General features: G+C 40.4%; 1 protein-coding gene across 1 annotated transcript; it reads left to right on the forward strand.

Annotated features, from left to right (window-relative positions):
• Nucleotides 1-334: 334 nt before the first annotated feature.
• Nucleotides 335-13,684, forward strand: Tespa1 (thymocyte expressed, positive selection associated 1). The gene is made up of 9 exons (XM_041676002.1): nt 335-497; nt 1,370-1,412; nt 5,527-5,576; nt 6,201-6,254; nt 7,111-7,147; nt 7,388-7,486; nt 11,027-11,235; nt 11,722-12,476; nt 13,532-13,684. The coding sequence occupies exons 1-9, from the start codon at nt 335-337 to the stop codon at nt 13,682-13,684; spliced, it is 1,563 nt and encodes a 520-aa protein (XP_041531936.1).
• Nucleotides 13,685-16,455: the final 2,771 nt, after the last annotated feature.

Below are 16,455 nucleotides of genomic sequence, written 5' to 3' on the forward strand. Positions count from 1 at the left end.
GATACCTTAAGTTGAAAAAGTTTCCTCAGTGGCCTCAAACTCCTGTGATGTTTGAAGCTTTTAGACTCACTGACTTGAAAGCCTTGACCTGGTACTTAGATTTTTCAGGGCATTCCCTTTTTTTGGTGGTGGTAGTGGATGGGTTGAAACAGCAAATGGCTATGCATAATTTCTTTCCCAGTTAGGCAAATAGAACAGACTCTCTGTACAGACAGAAAATTGGGAGTCACCTTGATAGGAGTGGATTCTGAATAGAGGGTGAAAGATTTTCCTTGTTTTTCATCTTCCAGGAGGGTGTCAGTGTGGTGGAAAGGCCTGAAAGTGGCCCAGGACCATGGAAGCATCAGTGCTGAGCCCCACATCCTGGGAGAAACGAAGAGCATGGTTACAACAAAGTCGTAACTGGCAAACCCAGGTCCTGGAAGAGGAGGCTGCAGCTGCCCTGCAGGATGCACTGGATCCCGAGCCTTCCAGCTTGGATGATGTTTTCCAGGAAGGTAAGAAGCTGCTGGACATCACACAGATATCCTCTGTGTCTTTCAGAAGTCTGCAAAGGCTGGAAAGTGGCCTCAGTTTAAAGTAGGACCTGACAGAGGCTCATTTCAAAGAGTGTAAGGGAGAGGTGTAGTGTAATATGAAAAACGAATTATGTGAGGAAGAGGGAGGCATATGTTTAGGAAACAGGAAGGAACACATTCGCACCATCGTGAGAATCTTCTGTGAGAGTCAAAGGAAGAGAGTTTGTTGGGAATTAAGTTTACTTGTGTAACAAGACTACATACAGTCTATGCCCCGATTCAGGCTGCAACTCTGGCAACTGTGTGACTGTTGAGAAGTCTCTCTGAAGATTCTTTGCTCAATGAAGCAGTGGTTTCTTTCTCACATACCCATATTAGCTGAAGTACAAAGAGAAAGACCAGAAATGTAGGCTGAAACAAAAACTTTTGGACACATAAACCCATCCTTTTTTATTTGTCAGAAAACAAAAACCTAGGGCTGTCCTCTTCTGATATTTCCTTCCTTCCTTTCTTCCTGTATCCCTCCCTACCATTCTTCATTTCTTTTTTTTTTTTTTTTTTTTTTTTTGCAAAGGAACCATCTCTATTGCCAATCTTTGGGAAAAGAAAGCAGAAGCATGGTAGCCTGGACACTGGGAACTTGCCATTTTCTGAGGTAGATAGAAGAGAGGCAGAGGCAGGAGACATATACATCATCTTTACATATGAATGCATCCCTTTCATATCTCCCCTCCATAGGTAAAAGGAGCCATTTTGTGGCTTTTGTGAAGATAGCTTGCTGAATGCCCTGAGTTGTTTGAGGCGGTGTGCTTTTTTTCAGTTTCACAATAACCAGTGTCTGCTTTTTCTAGGAAATCCAATCAATAAGATTGAGGACTGGCTGCAGGGCTGTGGGTAAGTTCTCAAGCAAAGATGTGGCTGGTGGATGGCTGTGATGGTGGACACAGTCCTTGTGAACTCAGAGACAGGAAAAGAGTGAGAATCAATTTGGTGTGCAGGCATGATGAAGAGACTTAGGTCTTGGATCAGTTGGTGATCCAGGCTGTGAGTCAAATGTAACTCAGAACTGAGATACAGTTCAACTGGTTGAGAATCCATGATAGGTCTGGGATAGAGCTAAGAATAGACAGAAATTGGCCTCTTTTTAGAAGTCCAGGGATGAGTGACAGCCCCCACCCACTCGCTTTTCCCATTCTGATTGCAGTTTTATGTGGTGTGGCAAAAATGAAAGAGTTGGAGGTGGACCGTTCCTCCTCAGTAGCAGAACACAGGAAAGGCTCAGGGACTTCAAACCCGTGAAGAGTTGAGAGACTTTAAGATAGTATTACCTCTTTTCTTGAAAACAATTTACTATATACCACAAAGAAGCCTGCAAACTTGCTTACTTTTGTTCTTGAAGGGTAATTTAATATATTTATGTAGTATATACACATATTTTTAAATATAATACGATTCATCTGTAATATTACTTGTATGTATATTTTCAGGGAAAATCTTTGGATATTGGATCATGATATTGGAAGACAATTTGTTGTGCTCCTTCCCAGGAAAAACTGTTTTCCCCACTCTCAGCATTCCTTAGTTGGTCTTTATGTACGGTTGAGGTTTCATGGGCTTTCCTCCGTCTTTAGCATGTCTATCAGTGTCCTTGTTCAATCCATGCTTAGACAGTCATGTTGATGAGGCTTTATGTGTATAGCTTCTGGCAGTCATAGAAGACACAATCTTACAGAAAGCTCCCTGTTCCTCTGGCTCTTACAATCTTTGTGCCCCATCCCTTAGGTGTAGATGCTGTGTTTAGTGATATTAGTTAGGACTGGGATCCAAAACTCTGCATCTTTATTGGTTGCAGTTTTCTGCAATAGTCTCCATCATTTGCAAACAAGAGTTTTGTTGATGAGACTTGATGATTATACTTATGGATATAAGGACAAATAATTAGAGTGTAAGTAGAGATTATGATGATTAAGTAAAGCAATGATTGTAAGTTTTCCTCCACAATCCATAACTTCACCAGCCCTAGGTGGCTGGATAGGTTTCCAGTACCAGAGATGATTTCCCTCTTGTTGAGCAGTCTCATGTCCAATTACAGAACTATTGAATACTGCTAAGATATGTGTGCCACTACTGTATTACTAGGGTTATCCTATAATGCTGGTCCTTGTGGTTCATATGCACCATAGCTGTGGAGGAATGTTGGTTGCTTTTCATCCCTTGAAACTTGCTTGGCACCTTATTGTACCCAGCTCTTACACAGATTACTTTGCTTACCAATTTCAGAGGAAGGGAATTTGTTTTGTTTGTCAAACTGGTGCTGTTTCTTACTATCTGTTATGCTGATTTCTGTTTTTTAAGATGGTGGATGATTGATAAGGCATCATTATAAAACCTAAAACTGTCTAACAGGAAGCAGTTTTTCTGTTTCCTGAATGATGTGATATTCAAATAAGAGTTTAGGTGCTAGGAAAGTGAAGGGATGTGGGTAGATATGGTGAACTGACAAAAAACTGAAAAAATGACCTTTGTATATGTTATATAAAAATTAGGACGTCAAAAATGGAAGGACCTCCCTTGCTCTTGGATTGGGAGGATCAACATAGTAAAAATGGCAATTCTACCAAAAGCAATCTATAGATTCAATGAAATCCCCATAAAAATCCCATCAAAATTCTTCACAGATCTGGAGAAGACAATAATCAACTTTATATGGAAAAACAAAAAACCCAGGATAGCCAAAACAATCTTATATAATAAAGAATTGTCTGGAGGCATTACCATCCCTGACTTCAAACTCTATTACAGAGCTACAGTATTGCAAACAGCTTGGTATTGGCATAAAAACAGAGAAGTCGACCAATGGAATCGAATAGAAGACCCTGACTTTAACCCACAAACCTATGAACACCTGATTTTCGATAAATGAGCTAAAAGTATACAATGGAAAAAAGAGAGCATCTTCAACAAATTGTGCTGGCAAAACTGGATGTCAATCTGTAGAAGAATGAAAATAGATCCATATCTATCACCATGCACAAAACGCAAGTCCAAATGGATTAAAGACCTCAATATCAGTCCGAACACACTGAACCTGATAGAAGAGAAAGTGGGAAGTACTCTACAGCACATGGGCACAGGAGACCACTTCCTACGTATAACCCCAGCAGCACAGACACTAAGGGCATCATTGAATAAATGGGACCTCCTGAGGCTGAGAAGCTTCTGTAAAGCAAAGGACACTGTCTCTAAGACAAAAAGGCAACCCACTTACTGGGAGAAGATTTTCACCAACCCCGCAACTGACAAAGGTCTGATCTCCAAAATATATAAAGAAATCAAGAAACTAGACCGTAAAAGGCTAATCAACCCAATTATAAAATGGGGCATTGAGCGGAACAGAGAATTCTCAACAGAAGAACTTCAAATGGCCAAAAGACACTTAAGGTCATGCTCAACTTCCTTAGCGATCAGGGAAATGCAAATCAAGACAACTTTAAGATACCATCTTACACCTGTCAGAATGGCTAAAATCAAAAACACCAATGATAGCCTTTGCTGGAGAGGCTGTGGAGAAAGGGGTACACTCACCCATTGCTGGTGGGAATGCAAACTTGTGCAACCACTCTGGAAAGCAGTGTTTCGGTTTCTCAGGAAATTCGGGATCAACCTACCCCTGGACCCAGCAATACCACTCTTGGGAATATACCCAAGAGAGGCCTTATCATACAACAAAAGTATATGCTCTACTATGTTCATGGCAGCATTGTTTGTAATAGCCAGAACCTGGAAACAACCTAGATGCCCTTCAACGGAAGAATGGATGAAGAAAGTATGGAATATATACATATTAGAGTATTACTCAGCAGTAAAAAACAATGACTTCTTGAATTTTGCATACAAATGGATGGAAATAGAAAACACTATCCTGAGTGAGGTAAGCCAGACCCAAAAAGAGGAACATGGGATGTACTCACTCATAATTGGTTTCTAGCCACAAATAAAGGACATTGAGCCTATAATTCATGTTCCTAGAGAAGCTAAATAAGAAGGTGAATCCAAAGACAAACACATAGGCATCCTCATGAATATTAACCTTCATCAGGCGATGAAAGGAGACAGAGACAGAGACCCACATGGGAGCACCGGACAGAAATCTCAAGGTCAAAATCAGGAGCAGAAGGAGACGGAGCACGAGCAAGGAACTCAGGACCACGAGGGGTGCACCCACACACTAAGACAATGGGGATGTTCTATTGGGAACTCACCAAGGCCAGCTGGCCTAGGTCTGAAAAAGCATGGGATAAATCCGGACTAGCTGAACATAGCGGACAATGAGGAATACTGAGAACTCAAGAACAATCGCAGTGGGTTTTTGATCCTACTGCACGTACTGGCTTTCTGGGAGCCTAGGCAGTTTGGATGCTCACCTTACTAGACCTGGACAGAGGTGGGCGGTCCTTGGGCTTCCCACAGGTCAGGGAACCCTGATTGCTCTTCAAGCAGATGAGGGAGGGGGACTTGATCGGGGGAGGGGGAGGGAAATGGGAAGCGGTTGCGGGGAGGAGGCAGAAATCCTTAATAAACAAAAAAAGAAAAAAAAAGCAATCAGGCAAAAAAAAATTAGGACGTCAGATATTGTCAAATTCTAGCTATTAGATCACTAGGAAGTAATAGATATCATGGCATCAAAAACCTCTATTCTAATAACATATTTCCCCAGTTTTGCTTCTGTATTTTTTTCTTATTTTGATAAAGACTGATGAACCATTACAAAACCAATTTCAGGGTATGCAGCCTTAACAACAGTAGCACGTTTAGGAAATACAACATACGGCAATCTCAGGCCCTCATCACTCCTTCTATGAACCTGCCAGTCAAGGAGTCAGAGCCTAATTGTCTTCAGTGTGAAAGCAAATTCAGTAGTGCTAATTATCACTGGAAAATTATATGAACATGTGGGAGATATTTGAAGAAAGGCATGAAAATGTAATTTTTTTTCTTTTGGTTTTAGAGACACTGAGGAGGGACTTTCTGAAGAAACAGGGCAATCCAACTGCAGTGGTGAGCTGCTCTAGTTTCTTTTTTTTTGGATGCTGTGCAGGTGTGTGTGTGTGTGTGTGTGTGTGTGTGTGTGTGTGAGTGTATGTGTGTGTTTACACAACTATATTTATGTGTATGCTTGAGATTATGAGTGTCTTTAGTTTCTGAAAAATACCATTTGTTTGTTAGAGAACAGTTTAGAAAGTCCAAAAAGAAGTGCTACCACAAAGGAAATGATTCTAATATTCATAGATTACTACTATTGGAGAAGAACCTTGTGAACTTTGTGAATTTATATTTGTGTGTCCCTAAGGGTGGTCACACACCTGCGTTTGTTAACTACTTGGCAGAAGATTGTGTGCATGGTTATGATTATGTGTGGCAAAGTACACAGATAAATTACACATGAATGTATATAATTCTTAATCAAAATATAACTGTGATTGCTGACATAAAGCTGGGAGAATATTTGTGAACATAAAGATATCTAGCATGTTTGTGTAGTTATATAAGTCATGTCCTTGGACATGTTCAAGTGTGCATTTGTGTGTGTGTGTGTGTGTGTGTGTGTGTGTGTGTGTGTGCGTGTATTTGTATTATGTTCTGACTTTATTTTCTGCAATTTTTCTGTGACGTTTTTGGCAGGGTACTCTAGCCATGGAACTAGCTTTGAAGATGACTTGAGTCTTGGAGCGGAGGGTGAGTGGCACAGCTGTATGAGGTTGGAATCAGTGCAGACGGATCATGTGCTATGATTTAAGACCACGGTGAAGCAGAAACTTAATGAAGAATCAGAGTCATCTTGGGTTCTTCTGGATGGAAAGAATAGTTTGGTTTTCTTGTTGTTTGTTTGTTGTGAAATGGGATAAACACAGAAAGTGTTCCAGATTTAGAAACATTTCTTCACCTGCCTGTTATGATTTCTGACAGTCTTTTTATGGTGGTTGAGGAGACAATATCAAAGTACCATAAAATCTGCTATATATTTTCCTTTGTGATTTCTTTCTTTGTTAGCAGTCCAAAGAGCCAAAGAAGTTTGAGAGCTTCTTCCTCCTCTTCTACTCTATCTTCTTAATATTGGGTATCAGATCCAGTGATTCATTCTGCTAGGCAAATGCTCTATCACTTGAACTATATCCCCATCCCTAAGAAGTGGTGTTAAGGGGTAAATTTTGCTACAGAGGATAAGGGTTTAAATAAAAGATAGAAGAACTATCTCTTTCCAGTATCTCCAGAGACTTGTAAGAGACCCATATGATGGGCAGGAACAAGACCCTAAAGATCTGAGTGACCCCCACGCTTAGGTCAGAGAGTTCCTTGACTAGATCTCAGTTACAGATTGTAAGTTCAGACTACAGGCTGGGTGTTTACTTGACATGTCCACTGCGCTTCTTAGGCTGTGTTAGATGATACTGAGATTCCCAAACTCTGTACCACTGAGCTGGCCTGCAGTAATAACAGAGGTGAAGAGTGGAGCTATTTTATGGCCTAAGAAACAACACAGGTGTTTTTAATTTTCTTTTTAACTTGTTTTTACCTTTCTGTTCCTATCCAGCCACGCTACTAGCCACCAATGGAAACCTCTTCTCCAGGTAAGTATGATGTGTAGACTGTTGAAATGGTGTCTCCCAAGGAGACAATAAACTGGAGGAGGTACAGAATCAGAAGTTTTAAACAAAGAGCTAAAGATACATGGCAAAGAGGAAGGCTTTCTAAGCATCAAAGGAAGGCACAGTCCTCTGCATAAGAAAAGTATACCCAGTAGGGGGAACTTGAGGCCGGGTATAGATTAGAAACTAGAGCTGAATGTCATCCAACTTTGATCTCTGCAGGAAATTCCTCCAGACACCCAGGCCTTGTCAGTTACTCGATCTTGGCTGTAGTTTGGCTTCCAGCAGCATGACTGGTGGAACCAACAAAACCAGTTCAAGGTAAGTAGAAAAGTTTGGAGGGTTAAGTTCATTGAGGGATAAAAGGCTGTGGAGAATGAGCTGAGAGTCTGCATACCAGAGCTTTGATGCATTGTCTAGGTACAGTCAAGAAATATGATGATGTTTGTACCATGATGAGGGAGGAGTGTAGAGGAATATTCATCTCAGAGATGGATGCTGTGTATGATGCATAGGAACCTTCTTCCAATGAACCTGTACTCCAAGAGGTATAGTAACAATATTATCACAGTACCTAGATGTATAATAGGTGTTCAGCAAACAGTGTGTATTATGTAATCAACTAATTTGTTGATAGAAGCAATGCAAGGTCTTGTTCAGTCCAGGCATTGACTGTATAGAACTTGCAAAGATAAAGCTGAGTTTGTCTTGAGGGTCTCAATTATTCCACAGAATGGACAAGTTACACATGCAAATAAATCTAAAACAAGTTAGAAAGTGATAAGAATTAGTGGAATATAATGAGAGTGTCAAAAATTTGGGGACTAAGTTTTAATTTAAGTCATAATACTTAGGCTTAACATTTTACTTCCACGGGGACTAACCCTACATACGTGGAACTCAATTAAATGGGAAGGTATAGAAGTAGGATTCAGATATTAAATTAGTCAGTGTTTTCTAGTGAAACAGAACTTATATTATGAATATTTCCCTATATAAGGAAAGGGTGTTTATTAGAATAACTTACAGGCTGTGGTCCAGCTAATCCAACAAAGGCTGTCTATTAATGAAAAGTCCAAGAATCAAGTAGTTTCTCAGTCCAGGAGTCTGGACATCTCAGCTGACTTCCAGTATATTTTGGAATCCCAAAACTGTAATGCTTTGAAGGAATGAGCTTGCTAGGGAGTCAAGAGCAGACAGGCAAAGAGAAAAAGTTTCCTTATTCCTTGTGTTTATATAGGATACTAGCAGAAGGTGTGGCCCAGTTTAGAGGTGGGTTTTCCCAGCTCAAAAGATATGGATTAAAGGTGTGTCCTTCTACCTCAAAGAACCAGATTAGAAGTAGGTGTTCCCACTTCAAATTAAGAAATAAAAAAGAAACCCTTTTCACAGGTATGTCCCTCCATTTATGGACTTTAATTGATTCTAGATGAGGTCAAGTTAACAGCCATGAATAGCCATCACAGGTATCTAGATTTTTTTAATGATTCTTTTATTTTTGTGATTACATTGTAATTAAACCATTTCTCCTTATTTTTACTTCCTATAAATTCCCCCAGATACAACTCCTGTGTAAATGGAAGTTTCTATCTTGCCTGGTCCCACAGCCATTCAGTCCCATAGAAACACACAGACCCTTATTTTAATTATAAACTGTGTTTGATCATTAACTCAGGCTTATAACTTGTAACCATCTCTTACAACTTAAATTAACCCATAATTCTTGTCTGTTTAGCCATATTGCTTAGTGTATTTTTTAAATAAGGCATGCTCATCTTCTTTCCTTCCCATCTGTCTGGTGACTGACTCTCTGCCTTTCCTCTTCCCAGAATTCTCTTAGTCTGGTCATGCCATGTATCCTTCCTGCCTTGCTGTTGGCCACTCAGCATTCTATTAAACTAATATGAGGGACAAATCTTTACAATGTAGAATAGTATTATCCCACAACATCCTTGATCTCTTTCAAATTCACGACACCTTTTATTTTATTAATTGTCGTTGTGTGTGTATGTGTATGAGCTCCTAAATGCAAATAAAATCTGAATAATGTCACTTCTGTGTATGTTTTCAGGACAGATTATTTGATGTTGGTTAACCAATTCGTATGTCCATCCTTGTGAAAGACTATTTCTCCTGTTTTCGGCATTCTTTAGTTGCCTACAGTTTTTGGGTAGGATTCAGGACTCCTGGGCTTCTCTCCATCCACGTTTATTATTTATCCATGTTTATTATTTATCCTCCATTCATGTCTATTGCTGTTGTTCAGCTTCTGTTTAGGCAACCATGTAGGTGAGACTTTATGTAACTTTTGACATTCCTAAGGGACAGAATCTCACAGAAAATTCCATGCTCCTCTAACTCTGAAATGTTTTCTGCTCTACTCTGAGTCTTTAGGTATAGGAAGTATGTTATAGATACATCAGTAGGGACTGGGTTCCAAAACTCTGTATTTTGATTGGTTGTGCTTGCCTTTAACTTCTTCTATTGCAAAGAGAAGTTCCTTGATGAGGCATGAGGACTGTACTTATTTGTGGGTATAAAGATAAATATTTAGAATTCAGTTAGGGGTTGTGCTGGCTTAGCAAGGTGATTCTAACACTCAGCTCCTGAGCAAAGATCAAGCAAATCTGTTTCAGTAACTCATAGATGAGGAAACCTACAGTGGTGGAGATAAAAAGAACATGGAGCTGGAAACACAAGAACAGGTTTAGGGACTTCACAATCCAGCTGCTAATTAACAAAATGGTCCTGGTTTTGACTAAAAAAAATAAATTCTACCATCCTTTCTGAAAAGAATGATAGTGATAGCCTGGACTTCACACACCTTGCTTCCACTGTTGAAACATAGTTATTGAAAACAGGTGTCAAGTAGATTCAACATGGTTCCAGAAGGAGCATATATGTGATGAGAGTAGGGGTAGTACTTAGTCTTCTGTGAAATAGCATTTCTCTAGATGAACAAATGTCAGAAGGAGGGACACCTCTCTAAATCGGGTATTGAATGTACCTAAGTTCAAAATGAAACTATAAGATCTATGTTCTTTATGCACTAATTGTTTAGTTGTCTCACACAACTTCTAAGGCAAATACAGTGACAGACAAACTGCAAAGCACCTGGCAAATCCAGATATATGGCAGCCTGCAATTGGGAACTGACAAGTTAGCAATGTAGGCATATTTCTTTGACTCTATATTGCTCTTCATTTTCAAGGCATGTCCATATTTTTTAAAATTTGTTTCCAGCTGTACAAACAGCTCAAAGCCCTAGGCTAACAGCTTTTTTATAAAGATATCTGGGATATACTCCCCATGCCTCAGACACAGAAATGAGGTTCAAATAGTAAAATCTCTTTTCAACAGAGAAATGCCCAGGGTAGAGTATAGAGAAATTCCCAGGAAATAAATGTTAGTCTTGATAATATTATTAAATATTGTCCTTGGTACTGCTCTGTTGCTGTGAAGAGAGACCATGACCAAGGCAACTCTTATAAAAGAGAACATTTAATTGGGATCTTACTTACAGTTTCAGAAGTTTAGTCCATTATCATGGAAAAGTTTGGCAGCATACATGGTGCTAGATCAGTAGCCCGGAGTTACATCCTGATCCACAGGCTGAGAGAGAGATCCTGGACCTGGCCTGGACTTTTGAAACCTCAAAGCCCCCCTCCCCCATTAACATGCTTCCTTCAACAAGACCACACCTCCTAATCCTCCTAATCTTTTCAAATAGTAATATTGCCTGGTGATTAAGTATTTAAATATATGAGCCTGTGAGGGCTATTCTTATTCAAACCAACACAGATATTATGAATTCATGTTTATCTCCAAATTGTCTTATGTACCAAAACGCTCTTTCTTTAGCATCTCAGAGATCTTGGACCAGGTACAAGAAGATGCAGAAGACGTCCTCTTCAGTCTGGGCTTTGGCCATGAGGACCACAAAGATACGTCTCGTATCCCTGCAAGATTTTTCACCAACCCCTCTCAGGCCAAGGGCATTGACTTTCAGCTCTTTCTGAAATCTCAGATGGAAAGGATTGAGATGGAGGATCCCTGCCTGATGCTGGCCAGTGAGTGTTACTTCAGCTCCATCCATGATCTTCTCCCTTACCTTCCTTCCATTTGTAACATGGCTCCACACCCTTTTCCTCTTGGTTAACTTTGTCCTCTCCTTGTTCCATCCTCGTTTATATTTTTCCAAAAATGGAGCGCTATGGTGTCTGCTTTTTCTCTTTTGAAGAAACAGTCTTCAGGAAACCTAGGGCCATGAATGTTTTGCTTAGGTCTTTTGTCCTTCCGCTGAATCAAATCAGCATAAAACCCTCATATCTTTATCCCACTTTAAAATCTGTTGGGGTTATTTTACTGGCAACTGGGAGTTTTCAAGCCAAGAAAGGAGTCTCTAGGTGCCTTGATTCTATATTGGAGGATCACCAGTGGATCAACTGGTACCTCTCTCTGAAATTAGAGCTCTGGGGAGGGTTTTGAATGAATATATTAAAAATGTGATTTGCTGATGAGCCCCTCAAGTCACAATCTTCATTCCTTGTATTCAGGCCGCTTCAAGCAGGTGCAAACACTGGCCGTCACTGCAGATGCTTTCTTCTGTCTCTACTCCTATGTATCTAAGACACCCGTCCAAAAGTTCACACCACCCAACATGTTCTGGCCTTGTGACCCAACTGATATGCCATCCATCAGGATTCTGGATACAGAGCCTGAACCCCACTCACCCAGAGAACGTCTGCGGAAAGCAATCTCTAAAATGTGCCTGTATACAGGTTCCCGAGATCGCCTGGCACCATTTCACAACAACCCCAAAAGAAACAGTTTGGACCAAGTTGTGTGGGAAGTGATGGACAGAGTGAAAGGAGAAAAGCTAGGTCTCCAGCAAGGCTCTGGAAATGGACAAGTCCCTCAGGAAGAGTCTGTGTCTCCAGTACAAAATACGAAGCCGTCCACTTCTCCTTTTTCATGTGTTTTTTGCCCTAAAGAAGAAACACGGAGAGACAAGTGCTGTGTTCATGCTCTGGACAGAGCAGGTCCACAATGCAATACAGACTCTACACAAGTAAGAGAGCTGTGGGGTCTACAGGCCATTGAGGAGAAGCCCTACTCGGATGAGAATGAGAGTTCATGGGGAAGGAAAAGCAAAGTGAGAAAGAGCCTATTCCAAAGTCCTCCCTCAGACAAGGAGATTAAATCACTGGACTTGTCCGTCATCCAGAAGAAACAAAAGCAGAGCCAAACCAGACATGAGCTACACCAATCTCTAACTCAGCAGCTTGGGAGTGCTTCTGACTTGGAGCAGGTGAGTGTCCTGGGGGTGAGGGAAAAGCAGGACGTGAATAGCTCTGGATTTTTGCTCAGAAGATAAAGGGGTAGTGATTTGCAAAGCAAATCCATTATCTTGTTCTTATTGGACAAAATAAACCCAACTTGAGAATATTCAGAAACTTTTGTTAAGTGTGCTAGTATAGACATAGAAAAAGAAAGAGCTATGCTTTCTTAAGAGGTTCAGTTTCTCATGAAACATGTATGCACTGATGATTTTTAGTGTTTTTCATATAAGTGAAATTGAATACTAGCTATATACAAAGCTACAGATTATTTAATAAGGTGTGTGTTTTATATACATAGGGAACCATTAAGATCTAGACATCCAGGTTTCAAACCCAGAAGTTGTATCCATTTAGCTGTGGGTGGAGCTTCTTCCTAGCCTGCACTTGGCACCCTTTTCTTTCTACATCTGGTATAGTTGGAACCATAAAGGATTTCTCACATACTTTTGTGAACTCTGCAAATGATGTAGCTAGTACAAGCCCTTTCCTACACAATTAGCCATTCATTAATCATAACATGGACCTATAGATACATACTGATGTGAAGAGGTTCTTGCAAGAACAGACGGCAAACAAAACCAATACAGGTCTAGGCAAACAACTTAGGGTGTTTGACAAGGACATTTTGTGATTCTAGGTAACCAGAGTCTTCGAGAGGGGATATTCAGGCTTCAGATACTGCCCTATCTATTTTTGCCTGTTCTTTCCCCTGTGGACCATCTAAAGCTGAGCATCCCTTTGACCTTGATGTACAGATGGCACTGACATCAAGTGTCAGGATCACTTGGAAAAGCTTTCAAATCCTTGCCACACGAAATCTGTGCTCATTTATGATAAAAGTCAAATGCATGTTCCCACTCATTGACATTATATAAATCATACCTGACCACCAGATGTCTGACACAGCACAAGAAGGATGCTTCTGGAACACACTCAGTCCTCAGCCTTCTTTTTTTAACTCCTTCCTACTCTGGACCTTTCCTTGCCTTGCTCTGTCTGAGTTATGAGGAGATTTTGTTCACAGGTACAAAACAACAATGAAGAAGAGGAGGAGTGTCACTTGCCCACCAGAGCCGGGCACCCCTACTTCTACCACACTTCCCTTGGAGAAGACTCAAGAAGTAAGTTGGCCTGTGTGTCAGTGTTTCAATATGCGGACACATCCTCTCCCCAATGAGAATGTATGACTATCAATAGCAGAACTTACCTACCACACAGTACAATAGCTATTTTTTTCTTTTTTTATTATTATTATTTATTTATTTATTAAAGATTTCTGTCTCCTCCCCATCACTGCCTCCCATTTCCCTCCCCCTCCCCCAATCAACTCCCCCTCTTTCATCAGCCCAAAGAGCAGTCAGGATTCCCTGCCCTGTGGGGAGTCCAAGGACCTCCTACCTCCTTCCAGGTCTAGTAAGGTGAACATCCAAACTGCGTAGGCTCCCTCACAGCTAGTACGTGCAGTAGGATCAAAACCCAGTTTCATTGTTCTTGACTTCTCAGGAGTCCTCTTTGTCCGCTATGTTCAGCGAGTCCGGTTTTATTCCAGGCTTTTTCAGACCCAGGCCAGCTGGCCTTGGTGAGTTCCCGATAGAACATCCCCATTGTCTCAGTGTGTGGGTGCACCCCTCGCGGTCCTGAGTTCCTTGTTCATGCTCTCTCTCCTTCTGTTCCTGATTTGGACCTTGGGGTTTCAGTCCGGTGCTCCAATGTGGGACTCTGTCTCTGTCTCCTTTCATCGCCTGATGAAGGCTAAAGACGCTTAAAGTTATGCTCAACTTCCTTAGCGATCAGGGAAATGCAAATCAAGACAACTTTAAGATACCATCTTACACCTGTCAGAATGGCTAAAATCAATAACACCAATGATAGCCTTTGCTGGAGAGGTTGTGGAGAAAGGGGTACACTCATCCGTTGCTGGTGGGAATGCAAACTTGTGCAACCACTTTGGAAAGCAGTGTTGTGGTTTCTCAGGAAATTCGGGATCAACCTACCCCTGGACCCAGCAATACCACTCTTGGGAATATACCCAAGAGAGGCCTTATCATACAACAAAAGTATATGCTCTACTATGTTCATAGCAGCATTGTTTGTAATAGCCAGAACCTGGAAACAACCTAGATGCCCTTCAATGGAAGAATAGATGAAGAAAGTATGGAATATATACATATTAGAGTACTACTCAGCAGTAAAAAACAATAACTTCTTGAATTTTGCATGCAAATGGACGGAAATAGAAAACACTATCCTGAGTGAGGTAAGCCAGACCCAAAAAAAGGAACATGGGATGTACTCACTCATAGTTGGTTTCTAGCCATAAATAAAGGACATTGAGCCTATAATTCATGATCCTAGAGAAGCTAAATAAGAAGGTGAACCCAAAGAAAAACAAATAGCTATTTTTTTAATTCCACAGATGGAGCTAGAAAATAGTTCTCTTAGTGAGTGGTGTTCAGTTTGTGTATATACCAGAACATCCCGAACGTCTTGAAAAATTGCAGATATCTGGGACTTGGTTCACGGTTTCTTTCTCAGTAGATCTGAACAGGCCAGACAAGTCTGATATGTTTGGATTCTGAAATTTAATTATTCTGAATGACTTCAGGCTTGTGAGGGGGAGCAGGGTTTCACGGACATCTTGGCATTTTCTTGGGTGAGGCTGACACCTGGTGGACAAACAGCATAGAAGCAAAACTTTGTGTTTTAGAGCAGGTGTCTGCTAAGAGGACCAGGCTCCGCAGTGTGCTTCACGGTTTTTCCATTTAAAATCAGTGAGCATAGGATTTAACTTCCTTTCAGATTCTGCTTGATATGCCTGGGTTTGAGTAACCCTCGAATGAGAGTTTGCTGTTGGTGAAGTTTAAAGACATAAAGAATTTTGATAAAGCTGGTGTTTTTTTACTATCTGTAATGAATTGTTTAAAAAGATGACCCAAGCCGGGCGGTGGTGGCGTACGCCTTTAATCCCAGCACTCAGGAGGCAGAGGCAGGCGGATCTCTGGGAGTTCGAGGCCAGCCTGGTCTACAAGAGCTAGTTCCAGGACAGGCTCCAAAGCTACAGAGAAACCCTGTCTCGAAAAAACAATAATAATAATAATAAAATAAAAAGATGACCCAAACCTTCCCATTCCATGTGTCTTTGTACTGTCTGTTTTTTTTCACCCATTAAATGTTTTAACTGATTGAGTAGATCTTATTTCCTGCCAACGTAACACAATTTCAGCAGGAAGGCTAGGCATTCTGTTTATTTTGCATCCTATGTGTGTAATTTTTAAAAACTGTAACATATCTACAGTTAGGATTAATTCTATAATTTATATCATTAGTCAAAATTTTCTTTTAATTAATATGTGTTCACATGCAATATCAAATAATTTTGAATCTTGTAAGAGACAACTAAATGCAATGACATGCAGTAATTTTAAAATGTATTTAAAAATCTCAAGAAAATGAAACCAAAATAATTTAAACATTTCTCTCCTATGACTACCTGGGAGAACCAGAAATCTGTTCTGCGTTTGTTTTAGTCTTGGAGTGTTGGTTTTCCAAAGTCTTTCCCATGTTTTTTTTTCTTCTTTCTTTTTTCTTTTTGAAAATGGAGGGTTTTTTTCATACAAATTATCTTGATTATGGTTTCTTCTCCCTCTGCTCCTCCCAGTTTCTCACCACCTCCCTTCCCGTCTGGATCCACTCCCTCTTTCTGTCTTTTATCAGAAAACAACCATGCATCTAAAAGATACTAATGAAATAAAATAAGATAAAATAAAAACAAACACGTCAGAATAGGACAAAACAAGCGAACATGAGAAAAAGAGCCCAAGAAAAGTCATAAGAAACAGAATAGATACAGAGACACACTTGTTTGCACACTCAGGTATCCCATAAAAACACATAACTAGAAGCTATAAGATATACACACTGTGGTGGAGGGAAAATTTTAAAAATAAA

The sequence above is a fragment of the Microtus oregoni genome, unplaced genomic scaffold (genome assembly GCF_018167655.1).
Source record: "Microtus oregoni isolate MIOR12 unplaced genomic scaffold, Mior012 000001F_ref0000356, whole genome shotgun sequence".
NCBI classification, from domain to species: Eukaryota; Metazoa; Chordata; class Mammalia; order Rodentia; family Cricetidae; genus Microtus; species Microtus oregoni.